At 50.1% G+C, this 16,820-nt stretch overlaps 1 protein-coding gene across 1 annotated transcript in view; it reads left to right on the top strand.

Moving 5' to 3' along the window:
* The window catches only part of PRODH (proline dehydrogenase 1), a 264,432-nt gene that overhangs the window by 130,126 nt on the left and 117,486 nt on the right, over nucleotides 1-16,820 (top strand). Inside the window, exon 10 of the mRNA XM_078655684.1 lies at nucleotides 1,839-1,985. Coding sequence (XP_078511810.1) covers nucleotides 1,839-1,985 — 147 coding nt within the window. The remainder of the gene's footprint in view (nucleotides 1-1,838; nucleotides 1,986-16,820) is intronic.

The following is a 16,820-nucleotide window of genomic DNA, read 5'->3' as shown; positions in this document are numbered from 1 at the left end:
CCTGCACCCCGTAACCTGCCCGTCTGCCTCCCTGCGCCCCGTAACCTGCCCGTCTGCCTCCCTGCGCCCCGTAACCTGCCCGTCTGCCTCCCTGCGCCCCGTAACCTGCCCGTCTGCCTCCCTGCGCCCCGTAACCTGCCCGTCTGCCTCCCTGCACCCCGTAACTGCTCTTCTGCCTCTCTGCACCCCGTAACCTGCTATTGGTGGAAAACCCAATTCCTCCATAGTTGCACCCCGGTATGACATTCACTGTCGGTGGTTGATCAGGAAAGGGTCCGGCTGAAGCGGGGAAATCCTTTGTATGCAGTAGGACACTCAAAGCCCCTTTATAAAGGAACGCAGTTGTTACCCGAGACATGGTTGCCTCTCGTCTCTTGTCCCTCAGGCTCAGCTTCATATTTTTACTGCTTTATGCTGCTAAAAGTGAGTTCGTAGACTTGAGCATGACTAAAATACGGACCCAAGAGTAGATGCAGTAATTCATATTTCACATCTCACATTTGCCAAAATACTTTTTTGCGTTTCTGCTGATGCGCTTTACAGTTAGCGGTGCAGAAGCCCCCGCCTTTTGTGACCCGGCCCAACCTACGCCACAGACTGTCTATTCCCGACTCACAGACCTACACTCGTCCTCAGCCTGCCACTCCTCAATGGCTAACTGCGCAATCTCTTCGAAATCTTCCTCTATGTCCTAGGTTGCACCTGCTTGGCCTTTCACCTGCTAATTCTGGCTTTACCGGTTACTTTTAAAAGGGCTTATACCCTCTCTGCTCAGTTTTGTGCTTACTATTGTGGATATGGATCTGTTCTTTCAGTTAATGCTCTCCAAAGCTGTTCATTCAGTATTTCAGCCTTTTCCTTTGATTGCTCCCTGCGTTTGTTTTGATCTACTACACCTGATGATCCTACCCTGGCACTCTACTTTTACTCTGCAATGCTCTGAAGGTTCACTTCAATCTTAACCTGTTGTAGAACTGTATCCTTTTCTACATACGTTTCCCAAACCCTTTCCCGTTGTGCCTCAAACTTGAGTTACCACAGCTTTTCCTCCTCCACCGCTTCCTTCCTCCAGACCTTTCTCAGCGCACCCCTGTGCTCTGTTCCACATCTGTCCATGTACCCCAGTGGGTCTTCCTTGTTTCAGATCTTTGTTTTTCAGTGTCCTGCTACCACATGCAGTGTTCTACGTTGAACTCATTTCAAGCCTCCTTCGGTGTTATTTATGTTTGGTCCCCAGTGCGCTGCGGCTCTGGCAGTCCACGCTCACTCTGGCAGTCCACGCTCCCTCTCTCTGGCAGTCCACGCTCCCTCTCTCTGGCAGTCCACGCTCCCTCTCTCTGGCAGTCCACGCTCCCTCTCTCTGGCAGTCCACGCTCCCTCTCTCTGGCAGTCCACGCTCCCTCTCTCTGGCAGTCCACGCTCCCTCTCTCTGGCAGTCCACGCTCCCTCTCTCTGGCAGTCCACGCTCCCTCTGGCATGCATGTGTCCTCTTGGTGTTGCCACGCTCGCTTTATCCATAGTCACTCTGCCATGACTTGAGCTTTGGCTGCCTCGTAAGTCTCTGCATCGATTACCAATGATGCTGAAGATTATAATGTTATTGATAAGGACATGTTTCCAAATTGGATTGCTTTGCATTGTTCTTTCGACTGTTCAGCATTTTTGCACTGTCGATGACTGTTTCCCCACCAGAAGGCTGCAGGCTTGAGTGGCGATCTGTGCCGCACTCTCAGTATTCCTCCCCATAGGCCTGCACGCAGCACAGATAACCGCGTCATGTTTGCAGTGTTTCTCTGACGATGTTGGTTGGATTCTAATGAAGGTTACTTCTATTCCAGAAAGCCTTGGAGACCGGAGTGAGGCTCATGATTGACGCTGAGCAGACATACTTTCAACCAGCCATCAGCCGCCTGGCCTTGGAAATGCAGCGCAAGTTCAACACTGAGAGACCCACCATCTTCAACACTTACCAGTGCTACCTGAAGGTGAAGAAAGATGGCGCTTAGCGGGGTGAAGGGGCAGTGCAACTTAGAGGAGACAGAAGTCTGCGCTAGGACTCCTTAGGGGGCTCTGGCTGAGACCACAGCACCCTGCATACTCAACAGATTGGTAGCATTGATGAATTCTGCTGCGTTGGGTGCAGTGTGATTCCTTTAGAGCCAAGGGATCCCAGTTGGGGGCACGACTTTATAAGCGATGCTAATGAAATGCTACCAATCTTTCTTTTATTAATTCCACTGTGGACAGGCTGCATTCATTTAGTCGAATCATAAATCACAAACGCACCCAGAGTCCGCCTCTGTGAGGGTGCATCTAATTCATTACCCATTCTCAGATGCCATAGTCATAACGACTTTGTTTGAGGCATGTGGGCTGCTGAATTCATATCTGTGCATAGATCGCCGCCTAGGGTTGGGTCCGGATGATTGCACATTGTTGTCCTGGAAGAGTCTTCGAAGTATCACGAGATAGGTGGCTCCTCCCCTGGACTACAGTGCGCATGGGCATCCTCAGATTGTTTTTTTTACGCCATTGGGTTCGGATGTACTTTCTTTACTCAAGTTCGGAAACTTTTCTAAAGGCCAAAAGGCCTTTGAGGTCGTCGGTATTGTTATTTCGATCGGTGCCGAGTACTTGTTCCAGTTCTTTTCGAGCAGGACGTCGAAAAGAGCCGCGTGGCCTTTTCGACACCAGAGGCCCGATCGTCGATGGAACGGAGCCCGTTCAAACGATGCCCCCTTTGTAATTCTAAATACCCACACATCGATGTCCACCTGGTGTGCAACAAGTGTCTATCTCCGGAGCACAATGAGGCCAACTGCCTAGCTTGTACCAAATTCAGATCAAAGAAGACGCTTCGACTTTGGCGCGCGGCGAGACAAACGATGGCGAAGCCAGCGCCCGACCCGGTGAACATCTTCGATGAAGAAGACGATGAGGTCGTCAAGACTGAGGATCCAGAACAGCAGTCTGATCCTGGTTCGGGGCATGACTCCAACTATTATGAAGACGAGGAAGGAAGCATCGAGCATGAAAACGTCGTCGAGGTAAGGGACGACGCATCGGCCATCGGAGCTGTCGATGACGACTCGAGCGATGAACCAGGCCCAACAGTGAGTACGGGGCCCGATCGGACACAGAAAGACTTCCAAGGGCTCAGGTCGAGGCATCGCCAACAGGCCTTAGCCAAGATCGTAACGAACATTCTATAGCCCAGCGTCTCGGCCCGGCTAAGAATATATCACACGAGCCATCGGTCGAACGTTACCAGTCACTGGTTAAATCGAAACCGAAAGCTATGGAGTCGAAAACAAAACCGAAACTGCTCGAGACAGTCTTCGGATCGAAGAGTTCGGATCCATCGGGTTCGACAAAGAAAAAAGGTGTCGACAACCCTGCGGGGTCACAAATACAGGGTGTCGACCCGAAGATCGGTACGCCGAAGTCCATATCCAAAGTCAGGCGCGTCGAGCCGACGAGGTCGACGTCGACTGACAGCGACACAAACAAGGAACTCGAGTCTCGGAAGAATCTCAATCCGAAGCAACGAGTCGACAGGCCACAGTTCGTCAAAGGCCTCGAGCCGAAGTCCAAAACCGGCTCGAAGGACCACGTCGAGTCGAGGCAAAAGACAGCGCCTACAACGCAACAGGCGCCTAAGTCAACGCAAGGCCAAACACGTATTGGCGAAAGCACAAAGTTGGTCGGTCCGATGATGACGCCAGCCCCCAAGAAGGTCAGTCAGTCGACAAATACTATGCCACCGATAAAATTCGGACTGCCACCAACTGCACGGCCTAAGGCGCTCTATCCGAAGACAGGGATCTAAACGTCCAAAAAGGTGTCAATGGGGAAAAGAAGTCATTCTCTAGAAGAGGACATTGTGTACCAAGAGCCCTCCTATGACGAGCAGTCTAAGCTACATATCGACTCCGACACAGGCAGACTTACTATTTATCAGAGGAAGATCAGGTCAGAAAATCCTCTTGAATCATACAAAATTCCACTCAAAAAGAAAAGGGATTCTTCCACATCACCTGTCCTTTTTGAGACTGTAAGTTACCATGGCCAAGACACCTCTGCATACTCACCCACACGCAATGATGAGGATATGGAGTATGACTACAATGAAGAATTTAATTACCCTGTGGACACGGATCAGGATGACCAGACTCCAGCGTGGACAGACCCTGTCGACCCGGGGGAGTCACAGACTATTCCTGACACTCCTTCTTATCCTGTCAAGACTTCGCCAACAGAGGATACAGCTGCGTTTAACGCATTAATAGAAAGGGCAGCACACAATCATGATGTTGAAATGCATGTTGACCCAATTGAAGAGGACTTCCTATTTGACACTTTTTCCACTTCCGAAAAATCTGTCAAAAGATTGCCAATGTTAAAAGGTGTCCTTAAACACGCAGGAGACATTTTCAAGGAAACCACAAGAGCAATGGTTCTGAACCCCAGAATCGAAAGAAAATACAGGCCGGCACCTGGGGACCCTACATATATTAAGGGACAGCTGCCATTAGACTCTTTGGTGGTATCAAATGCTCGTAAGCGTGCCAACTCACAAACCACTGGTAATGCTCCTCCTCCAGACAAGGAGTCTAAGATATTAGAAGCTTCTGGAAAAAAGGTGGCTGCTCAAGCGGCTAATATATGGAGAATTTCTAATACACAAGCGCTATTAGCCAGATATGATAGGGCTCATTATGACACACTAGAGCAACTGCTACAACATTTGCCTGATGCCTATAAGGAGGGAGCAGAGACACTGATACAAGAGGGTAAACTCATATCTAACGCGTCTATTAAATGTGCGCTAGACGCAGCAGCCAGGGCCATCAATACAAGTGTCATGCTCAGGAGACATGCTTGGTTACGCATCTCTGGGTTCAAATCTGCAATTCAAACATTGTTAAATCAGCCTGTGAACCCTGATTATTTATTTGGTCCTGATGTGGACACAATATTAGAGAAGATTAAAAAGGACACTGAGACAGCCAACTCTATGGGTGCCTTGCAGTCACAACAGTTCAGAGGAGGCTCCTTTCGTCGCTCCGGTAACAGAGGAGCTGCACGAGGCCAGGCATCCCAGCAGACTCCATACAATAAAGGGAACACACACACCACCTATACTAAGAACAATAGAGGTGGATACCGTGGCAACAGCTACAAAGGCAGAGGACGGGGGAATACCAACACCAGATCCTCCGCCAATACTAAACAGTGACGCCTTATCACTGCCCCCAGACCATGTAACACCGGTCGGGGGCCGATTACAACAGTTCCTGCCAGTCTGGGAAAGCATTACCACAGACAGGTGGGTGAGACAACTTATCCAGTACGGCTATTGTCTAGAGCTAACCTCCACTCCACCCAACATACCCCGAAGACACCGTCCTATGTCCGCAGAGCACATAAACTTATTGCAGCAAGAAGTCATCAGCATGCTGCAAAAAATGGCCATAGAACTCGTACCTGTACAGGAACAGGGTACAGGGGTATACTCGCGGTACTTCTTAATACCCAAAAAGGACGGGTCTCTCAGGCCAATACTGGACCTCGGGCCCCTAAACCAATACATCTTGTCAGAGCATTTTCACATGCTCACTCTACAGCAGGTTCTACCATTGCTCAGGCAAGGAGATTTCCTCTCAACACTAGACCTGAAAGACGCATATTTCCACATACCGATACATCCAGCACACAGAAAATATCTAACGTTTGCCATACAGAATCCGCACTACCAGTTCAAGGTCCTGCCTTTCGGGGTGACAGCCCCCAGGGTGTTTACCAAGTGCCTAGCGACAGTAGCTGCGCACCTACGGAGGAACCATATTCACGTCTACCCCTACCTGGACGACTGGCTTATCCAAGCAAAGTCAACCCAGCAATGTGCCAGCCACATGTCCCGCACTATTCACCTCTTACACAGCCTCGGGTTCTCATTAAACTACCCAAAGTCTCATCTTCAGCTCGCCCACGTACAACAGTACCTGGGAGCAACAATAGACACTCTGGCAGCAAAGGCGCAGCCAAACTTGGCAAGAATCCACAGCATTCAATCAGTGACACTTATAAAGCGCGCTACATACCCGTAGGGTCTCAAGGCGCTGGGGGGGGGGGGGGGCCGCTACTGCTCGAACAGCCAGGTCTTCAGCTTCTTCCTGAAGGAGAGGTGGTCTTGGGTCAGGCGCAGGTCGGTCGGGAGGGAGTTCCAGGTCTTGGCGGCCAGGTAGGAGAAGGACCTTCCTCCTGTAGTCGTTCTTCGGATGCGGGGGACGGCGGCGAGGGCGTGGTTGGCTGATCGGAGGTGGCGTTTGGGAGCGTAGAAGTTGACTCGGCTGTTGAGGTAGCTCGGGCCTTGGTCGTGTAGGGCTTTGTATGCGTGGGTGAGGAGGCGGAAGGTGATTCTTTGGTTGACGGGGAGCCAGTGAAGGTCTCTCAGATGTCCGGAGATGTGGCTGGTTCGTGGGATGTCGAGGATGAGTCTGGCTGAGGCGTTCTGGATCCGCTGGAGTCTCTTCTGGAGCTTGGCGGTGGTACCGGCGTAGAGGGCGTTGCCGTAGTCCAGTCGGCTGGTGACGAGGGCCTGGGTGACGGTCTTCCTGGTCTCGGTGGGGATCCACCAGAAGATCTTCCGTAGCATGCGTAGGATGTTGAAGCACGCCGAGGAGACGTTGTTGACTTGCCTGGTCATGGAGAGGGAGGAGTCCAGGATGACGCCCAGGTTGCGTGCATGGTCTGTCGGTTTGGGTGCGGTGCCCAGGGCGGGAGGCCACCAGGAGTCGTCCCAGGCGGAGGGTGAGGAGCCCAGGATGAGGACCTCCGTCTTGTCCGAGTTCAGTTTCAGGCGGCTGGTCGTCATCCACTCGGCTACCTCTTTCATCCCTTCGTGCAGGTTGGCTCTGGCGGCGGCGGGGTCGTTGGTCAGGGAGAGGATCAGCTGGGTGTCGTCGGCGTAGGAGATTATGCTGAGGTTGTGTTTGCGTACGATGGCCGCGAGGGGGCTCATGTAGACGTTGAAGAGGGTGGGGCTCAGAGAGGATCCTTGGGGGACGCCGCAGATGACTTCGGTGGCCTCTGACTTGTACGGTGGTAGGCGGACTCTCTGTGTTCTTCCGTCGAGGAAGGAGATGATCCATTCCAGTGCCTTCCCCTGGATTCCGGCGTTGTTGAGGCGCTGCACTAGGGTGCGGTGGCAGACCGTGTCGAAAGCCGCGGAGAGGTCTAGGAGGATGAGGGCAGCTGTTTCTCCATTGTCCATCAGGGCTCGGATGTCATCGGTGGCGGCGATGAGGGCGGTCTCGGTGCTGTGATTGGCTCGGAAGCCGGACTGTGAGGGGTCGAGGGATCCGTTCGTCTCGAGGAAGGCGGCCATCTGCTTGTTGACGGTCTTCTCGATGACTTTGGCTGGAAACGGGAGGAGCGAGATGGGGCGGTAATTCTTGAGGTCGGTGGGGTCCGCTGTTGGTTTCTTGAGTAGAGCGCTGAGTTCGGCGTGCTTCCAGCTCTCCGGGAAGATGGTGGTGTCGAAGGATGTGTTGATGATGTCTCGCAGGTGGGGTGCGATGACAGCGTCGGCCTTGTTGAAGACGTGGTGAGGGCAGGGGTCGGTCGGTGATCCGGAGTGGATGGAGTTCATCGTGCGGATGGTGTCTTCGGTGCTGATCGGGGTCCAGGCGTGGAGGGTGGTGGTGGGGGGTGGTTGTTCGGTCATGGTGTGCGTTGGTTGGTTGTTGAAGCTGTTGTGTATGTCCGCGATCTTGTTGTGGAAGTATGAAGCGAGGGAGTTGCAGAGGTCTTGCGATGGGGTGATGTCGTTGTTTCCTGCGCTGGGGTTGGAAAGCTCTTTCACGATGTTGAAGAGTTCCTTGCAGTTGTGTGCGTTGTTGTCCAACCGGTCCTTGAATGCTGTTTTCTTGGCGGCGCGGATCAGCTGGTGGTGTTTCCGGGTGGCGAGTTTGAAGGAGGTCCTGTTGTCCGGTGTCGGTTCCCTTTTCCAGACTTTCTCGAGGGCTCGGCAGTTCTTCTTGGAGCTCTTGAGTTCGTCGGTGAACCATGGGGCCTTCTTGCTGCCGGGTCTGCTAGGCGGGGTCCTCAGTGGGGCGAGCTCGTCCGCGCAGATGCTGATCCACTTCGTGAGGTTGTCGGCGGCCTGGCTGGGGTCCGCTGAGCTGGCAGGAGGGTGCTGGCTCAGGGAGGTGGCGAGCTGGTCTGCTGTGATCTTGTTCCAGCTTCTGCGGGCGGCCTGTTGCTGGTGTTGGTGGGTCGTCGTTCTCATGAAGGTGAAGTGGACGCAGCTGTGGTCCGTCCATTGAAGCTCTGTGGCGTGGCTGAAGCCGATGTACTGCGTCGAGTGTGTGTCCAGCGCGGTGGGTGGGGGTGGACACCAGTTGCTTGAGTCCCAGGTTGGCGAGGTTGTCGAGCAGGGTGCTGGTGTTGCGGTCGTTGTTGTTTTCCAGATGGAAGTTGAGGTCTCCCAGGAGGATGTAGTCAGCGGAGGGGAGGGCATGCGGGCTGACTAAGTCGGCGATGTCCTCGCTGAATTGTGTGCGTGGTCCAGGGGGTCGGTAGATCAGGGTGCCTCTGAGGGTGGTGTTCGGGTTGGTGTGGATCTGGAAATGCAGGTGTTCGGCGCTGGTCAGGGTGTTGTCGGTGCTGGTCGTGAGACGGATGGTGTTCCTGTGGATGATGGCGATGCCTCCTCCCATCTGGTTGGCGTTGCGGTCCCTCCGGACGATCTTGTAGCCCTCTGGGATAGCGATGGCGATTCATTCAATTACTGATTCAAAAATTCAGACCCCAACACTCGCTCACAGCAAGAGTGTTTATGCAGCTGATAGGCATGATGGCCTCCTGCATCTAGGCATGATGGCCTCCTGCATCTTCATAGTCCCTCACGCGAGACTACACATGCGTCCGCTTCAGGAGTGCTTAGCACGGCAGTGGAACCAGACTCAAGGACAATTAACAGACCGGTTGCGTATACAACTCTCTGCATTGGTGGAACCCACAAAACCTTTGCAAGGGACGACCGTTCCAAGAGCCTGTACCACAAATAGTGCTGACGACGGACGTATCTCTCCTGAGATGGGGAGCACATGTCCTCCATTACACAGTGCAGGGACTATGGACGACACAGCAGAAGAGGATGCACATCAACCTGCTGGAACTGATGGTAATCTTTATGGCAATGAAGGCGTTCAAAGTACATTTGTGCAACAAAGTAGTGTTGATCCGCACGGACAACATGACCGCCATGTACTACATACAGAAGCAGGGAGGGACACACTCTCCACAGTTGTCACATCTAGCGCAAAGCATGTGGAAGTGGGCCATTCAGAGGAACATATTCCTCATGGCGGAACACCTCCCAGGCAGGGACAACCAGATGGCGGATCTGCTCAGCGGACACAGCCACCAGATGCACGAGTGGGAGATACATCCCTCAGTGCTACAACCGTACTTCCAGCAGTGGGGTCACCCAGAGATAGATCTGTTCGCCACAAGAGAAAACGCAAAATGACAAAGCTTCGCTGCCAGGTTTCCACACCCGCAGTCTCAGGGCAATGCGATATGGATGAACTGGTCAGGCATATTTGCGTACGCTTTTCCACCAGCCCCGCTCATACCACTAGTGGCACGCAAACTACGACAACACTCAATGACCCTTATCCTAGTTGCTCCAACGTGGGCGAGGCAGCCGTGGTACACCACGTTCCTAGAACTTTCCGTGGTGCCTCATCAAAGGCTGCGATTAACTCCCAGTCTTTTAACGCAGAGCCATGGAGACATCAAGCACCCAGATCCGCAACAGTTGAACCTTGCAATCTGACTCCTGAAGTCAGTTTGGTTACCTGAACTTGCCTCCTGACTGCATGAATATTATCAAGGATGCAAGAAGACCTACAACCAGAGCATGCTATGCTGCAAAATGGAAACGATTTGTCATCTATTGTAACAATGACATAAATCCGCTAGATGCATCAACTCAAAACATCATATGTTATCTGTTACATTTACACAGATGCAATCTAGCCTACAGTTCCATACGTATACATTTAGCTGCGGTGGCAGCTTATCTTCAAAACAGGCAGCACCTTTCTCTCTTCAGAGTACCTGCTATTAAAGCTTTCATGGAGGGACTCAAACGAGTGATTCCTCCAAGACACCCACCTTCACCTGTCTGGAACCTGAACGTGGTTCTAACCAGACTGATGGGACCACCTTCTGAACCTCTACACTTGTGTGAAATACAATTCCTAACCTGGAAAGTGGCTTTTTTTAGTGGCTATTACATCACTTAGAAGAGTTAGTGAGCTGCAAGCCCTAACCATTCAGGAGCCATTCATCCAAATTTACGCAAATAGGGTAGTGCTACGTACGAACCCTAAATTTATGCCAAAGGTGGTATCCCAGTTCCACATCAAACAAACAATAGAACTGCCAGTGTTCTTCCCAAATCCAGATTCAGTGGCAGAAGGAGCTCTACATACACTAGACGTCAAACGAGCTCTCCTGTACTATATAGATAGGACAAAACACTTTCAGGAAAACTAAGCAACTGTTTGTTGCCTTTTCACCACAGCATAAATTTGTTAGGGTGATATCGGAATCTGTGGTGGAATATTTTATCCCTGGTCATATGTGATCCTCAGTTGATCAGAGCTTTAATTTGAAAGCTGCATATTATTCTCAAGCATAATTAAAAAGTATTTTGAGTTATTCTTTTAGATGAATTTCCAGTAGAGTGATACAAGCAATATATAAGTAAACCATTTTTATGTCTTTTGACGTTTTATACAGATATATTGGTCAATCGTTTTTAGATCCCCAGAGTGTGTATGTTGTAAAGATGGGAAATGCGGATCCATGAGGCGAATGTGGCCCATGTTTGATAGTCTTCAGTCTGTGCCCATTTTGTGTTGAATTTTCTGGCGAGGCATACCATCTCTGTTTTTAGGCCTTTCCTGCAGTGCATACAGTTGGTTTCTGCGCTCTCCTAGGATACTGCTATGCCTTCTGTACCCTGGGGTTCTGCACTTACAAGGCCTTTCCTCCACGTTTGAGCAGTTTGATGGTTCCTGGATGTATGTTGAGTGCAGGATCCTGAGACCACAGAGTAGAATATCTGCAGGTATCCTGCTCCTTTCGTCCAGTACGCCGCATGTATGGTAAGGAGGACCTTGAACTCAATCCTTGCTGGTGTTGTGTGGTCCACACCCAAAGTTTCAAGAACATTCTGTATGCCTGGTTTGAGGCCTTTGCACCCTGTTGAGTTTCTTTGGGAGCCAGAAGGGCAGCTGGACAGTTGATGTCTTTTACCACTGCACTGACCGAGGGAACGGATGAGGGAACAGAAAGGGAAGAGTCTTTAGGTTTCCTGCTTTCAAATCACTGGTTGGTTATGCTTGTAGGTTGGACATATAACACGAAGAGGTTTTCCTGAGAGTGCTTTAGAACCTGTCAAAGGACGCGTTTACACATTGAAAAGTGAGCTACAAAAGGGTGACCCCTGTGGACTATGCATCACACCTTGCACGGAAGGGGTACAATTGACCCAAACTGAACTTGTTTTTACTGTTGGAGAGACAGGACTGGATCCAATCCAGGGTATCACAAGGGATACCAGCTCATTTGCAGAGTCTGATCTGCAGACTGTTGTGGGTCCCATATTGAGCTGTTTCTTTATGAATGGTCATATGGCCCCTGTACCATTGGTCCGGGTGGACGTAAGTGGACTGTGGGCATTGGTGGGATGTGGGCTTCCTAGTTAAGCGGGTGCAGCCAGCATAGGAGGGAGGAAGAGGTATGTGCAGCAGAAGATTGCAGGACAACGTTCTCTCTCATGCTACAGTGCCAGAGTACATGCCGGAATGCGACCCTCAGTTTTTGACATTGTTAAATGTTTACATCTGTAGTGGTGCACGTTAAGAGCTTGGGCTGCATGGAGTTTAGCGAGGACTTGTGCTTGTTTGAATTCCTTTCATAAGCCAGCCAATCACCAGGACACAAAAGAATGCAGTGGTTGCCAGTTCGGGAGTGTTGGTGGGTTGTGCTGGGTATGGGCATTAATAGATTTTTATTATCTAACATAAATTATGTTATTGTATTGAGTCTTTAAATACTAACCAAATTGATCTGGTTTTAGCAAATAAAATTCAACATATTTGTATAATTACTAAAACCTCTTAAATGTTCACCTCCGTTCCCCCGGCTTTCCACTTGGTCAATAGTCTTGACCCGGGCGCTAAGGCAAGCTTTTTGAATCTGTTGCTGAAGTGAAAGTTACAGAGCCGCCATGTTCATAGGAAGCACAACTTCAAACCTCACATGATTGTAGAAGCCACGCCCCTTGTCGAAGGTGGGCTTGATCTCCAGAGTGCGACCGCTTTTGTGCCCGTCTTTTCCACACTGGGAGGATTGGCTCAAATCAAAAAATTGTCCCAAATCAAAAGGATACAGGTGAAATCTCTAAATTCCATTCATTAATAGAAAGAACTGCCAGAAATTAAACTTGCCAATTATGTCTGTAGATACATCATGTTTTTTCACGACTTTAAAGAGCAGCCTCGCAAGTCTGTTAAAACCATACCCTTTCTAGATTAGACCTGGTCGAAGGATTAAAAGTAATGAAGACCGTGATTACAGTGCCAGTGGTGCAAAAATAGAAGACTCCTGACTCTACTCCCGTTTGTCTCACTGGTCATACAAAAACAGATTCATCTAATTCTTCAGCAGCTCAGAGAAGATCCAAGACCCCATTCAAGCCATCCTCCGGTCCTCCAGACAAGGATAGCAAATACATTGATATCTGGCCGGAGAATGTAGTCTGTGGCTGAAACCTCAACTAAGACAGCCAATGCCCTGGCAATTCTGGGTAGTTATGATCGCCAGATGTGCCATGACGTCGCTCCTTTACTGGAACTTATTCCCAAAGATAATGAGGATGTTCTTTCATTACCAACACAGCAATGGATGTCGCGAACACAGGCTTTTGCCAACTGGCAGGAGGTACTGTAGTAAGAAGACATGGTTGGTTTGGGTCTACAGCCCTCCGTACTGATGGCCAGTCCAAAATTCAGAATATGCCATTTGATGGCGTCACTCTTGTTGAGCATGTAGATAAGACTTTACAAGGTCTTAATGGAGAGCCCAAAGGTATTAAAGTTTGGCATATCGTAGATTTGGAACTTCGAACCTCAGTCAAAGATCCACTTTCTGTGAGTGATACTACACAGTTGGGAAAAGCTTTTCTATAGGTAGGGAAGTTTGCAGATAGTGGCAAAGACCATTGCTGACAAACAGTCAATCACAGTGAGACAATACAAGTACCTGTTGAGCCTGATGGCATCACGTATAAGCCTCTTTACGTTTTGCAGACTCCCCATGAGTCCTGTCCAGCAAGAACTGGATTTGCAAGTCAGATAGCTAATTGGGAGATCTGGTCCATGTCACAAGGCACTTGAAGCATGCTTTATTACGGCTGCGGATCCCAGCAAACCTAAATTCAGGTCTTCCTTTTCTGATAACAGAATGGTTAATATTCACTACTGATACCTCTGTGGACGGATGGGGAGCTCACCTGCAAGAACTTTCAACCAGAGACCTCTGGTCGGATGCCGATAAGGCGCTCCACATCAATGTGTTGGAAATTACCTCCATACGGCTAGGTTTACAAGCGTTCCTCCCCAGATTGGCAGGTCATCCAGTCCTAGTCAGAAAAGACAACACAACATCCATGTTCTACATGGCCAAGCAAGAAGGAGCATGGTCCAGATTCCTTTCAGTAGAGGTTCATCTGCTGTGGAACTGGGACATTTCTCGCACTATAGACATCGCTTTGGAACATCTGCCAGAAGGATCAGGCTCATGCACTGTCAGCAAATATCTGATTGTAACAAGTGGGAACTAGATCAGAAACGAGTCGATTTACATTTTCCTATATCAAAAGGGGGCAGGGGGGTGAGCGGATATGCTAGGTTCATGTTCCACAATAAGCATTATATCACAAAATGTGAACCCAGCTATGTTAAGCAGACTTGCCCTCCACTGTAGAAAACAGCATTTTCTTATAAAAACCTGCTTCTTCATCGGGTCCATCCCGTTCTGCTACGGAGCGGGCGTGCTGTGACCTACGGACTACACGAGAGCACTTAGAAGACTATGCAGTGATAAATGGGAGTGGGGAGGGGCTTTCTGTGCTGGAATAGATCTTAAACATACCTGGCTAGTAGGCATATCCTATTTCTTCTGACCTCAAGCTGGTATGATTAAAAACAGGGGGGAGAGATAGGAAAGTAGGATTTTATGTACCTGCTTTCCTAAAAGGTTGACATGTTTCAAGACATACCCCCATTGGCTTTTCATCAGGACCTCGGGAAACTAACTCCTGGTACGACGTCTGATGTATTACAGTGAATCCATGCGATGCATGCGAAAGAAAATGGTGCAGATGCATTTACCTCCTATTTGCCTAATACTGTCTGCATTTCTGTGGAAATAGAAGTGGAGAGTTAGATTTTACAGCCCTGTGGCTGTATGCATGTTCCTAGTCACTCTATGGAGAAAATGTGGTAGAAGAACCCAACTACCACGTTTTTGTGCCTGGTGCATGAATAATGGTCATTATCTACTTCAAATAAAACCTATTCATATCCTTCCAGATTTGTTAAATTTAGTCAGTACTGGACTCAAATATTCTTCAGTCAAGGTCCATCATGCTGTAATCCCGAGATTTAGGAGAACTGATACTTCAACATCTTCAGTGTTTTCCCAAAAGATCATTAAACCATTTATGAAATGGCTCTTCAGAGCGTTTCCACCATGACATCCACCGGTTCCATGGGATCTTATTACCGTCCTCACTCAGCTCATGTTACCTTCTTTTGAACCTATACATAGAGTAGAGTTAGAAACTGTGTCTTGGAAACAGCAGTTCTCCTAGCTCTAACATTTGTCAGGAGAGTGGGAGAGATTCAAGCATTCCCCTTCAGGGAGCCTTTGCTCCAGTTTATGAAGAAAGGGGTAATTCTCAGAACCAACCGTAAATTCATTCTATAGGTTCCAACTGATTTTCTCTTAAATGAGACGATCATTCTTCCCAAACCCATCTCCAACAGTAGAAAGATTGTTGCATTCTTTGGACTTACGTAAATCACTCAAATTCCAATTAGACCAAAGAAAAGACATACGCACATCAGACCAGCTGTTTTCGTTGTTTAGTTGACCACGAAAAACCCTGTCAAAGCAGGGGATAGCTTGTTGACTCTCAGCCTGCATTGCTTTTTGTCACGCCAAAGCAAAGCTGGCTCTCCATCGAAGAGTGAGGGTGCATTCCACCAGAGCACAAGCGTCCTCTCCATCGAAGAGTGAGGGCGAATTGCACCAGAGGACAAGCGTCCTCTCCATCGAAGAGTGAGGGTGAATTCCACCAGAGCACAAGCGTCCTCTCCATCGAAGAGTGAAGTCGCATTCCACCAGAGGACAAGCATCCTCTCCATTGAAGAATGAGGGGAAATTGCACCAGGGGACAGGCGTCCTCTCCATCGAAGAGTGAGGGCGAATTACACCAGAGCACAAGCGTACTCCATCGAAGAGTGAGGGTGAATTGCACCAGAGGACAAGCGTCCTCTCCATCGAAGAGTGAGGGCGAATTGCACCAGAGCACAAGCGTCCTCTCCATCGAAGAGTGAGGGCGAATTGCAGCAGAGGACAAGCGTCCTCTCCATCGAAGAGTGAGGGCGCATTGCAGCAGAGGACAAGCGTCCTCTCCATCGAAGAGTGAGGGCGAATTGCAGCAGAGGACAAGCGTCCTCTCCATCAAAGAGTGAGGGTGAATTGCACCAGATCACAAGCGTCCTCTCCATCGAAGAGTGAGGGCAAATTGCACCAGATCACAAGCGTCCTCTCCATCGAAGAGTGAGGGTGAATTGCACCAGAGCACAAGCGTCCTCTCCATCGAAGAGTGAAGACGCATTCCACTAGAGCACAAGCGTCCTCTTCATCGTAGAGTGAGGGTGAATTGCACCAGAGGACAAGCGTCCTCTCCATCGAAGAGTGAAGTCGCATTCCACCAGAGTACAATCTTCCTCTCCATCGAAGAGTGAGGGCGAATTGCACCAGAGCACAAGCGTCCTCGCCATCGAAGAGTGAGGGCGAATTGCACCAGAGCACAAGCGTCCTCTCCATCGAAGAGTGAGGGCGAATTGCACCAGAGCACAAGCGTCCTCTCCATCGAAGAGTGAGGGCGAATTGCAGCAGAGGACAAGCGTCCTCTCCATCGAAGAGTGAGGGCGAATTGCAGCAGAGGACAAACGTCCTCTCCATCGAAGAGTGAGGGCGAATTGCAGCAGAGGACAAGCGTCCTCTCCATCGAAGAGTGAGGGCGAATTGCACCAGAGCACAAGCGTCCTCTCCATCGAAGAGTGAGGGTGAATTGCACCAGAGCACAAGCGTCCTCTCCATCGAAGAGTGAAGACGCATTCCACTAGAGCACAAGCGTCCTCTTCATCGTAGAGTGAGGGTGAATTGCACCAGAGGACAAGCGTCCTCTCCATCGAAGAGTGAAGTCGCATTCCACCAGAGTACAATCTTCCTCTCCATCGAAGAGTGAGGGCGAATTGCACCAGAGCACAAGCGTCCTCGCCATCGAAGAGTGAGGGCGAATTGCACCAGAGCACAAGCGTCCTCTCCATCGAAGAGTGAGGGCGAATTGCACCAGAGCACAAGCGTCCTCTCCATCGAAGAGTGAGGGCGAATTGCAGCAGAGGACAAGCGTCCTCTCCATCGAAGAGTGAGGGCGAATT

This window comes from Lissotriton helveticus, chromosome 7 (genome assembly GCF_964261635.1).
Source record: "Lissotriton helveticus chromosome 7, aLisHel1.1, whole genome shotgun sequence".
Lineage (NCBI taxonomy): Eukaryota > Metazoa > Chordata > Amphibia > Caudata > Salamandridae > Lissotriton > Lissotriton helveticus.
The sequence above is the reverse complement of the archived record's forward strand: the minus strand, read 5'-3'. Positions and strand labels throughout refer to the sequence as shown.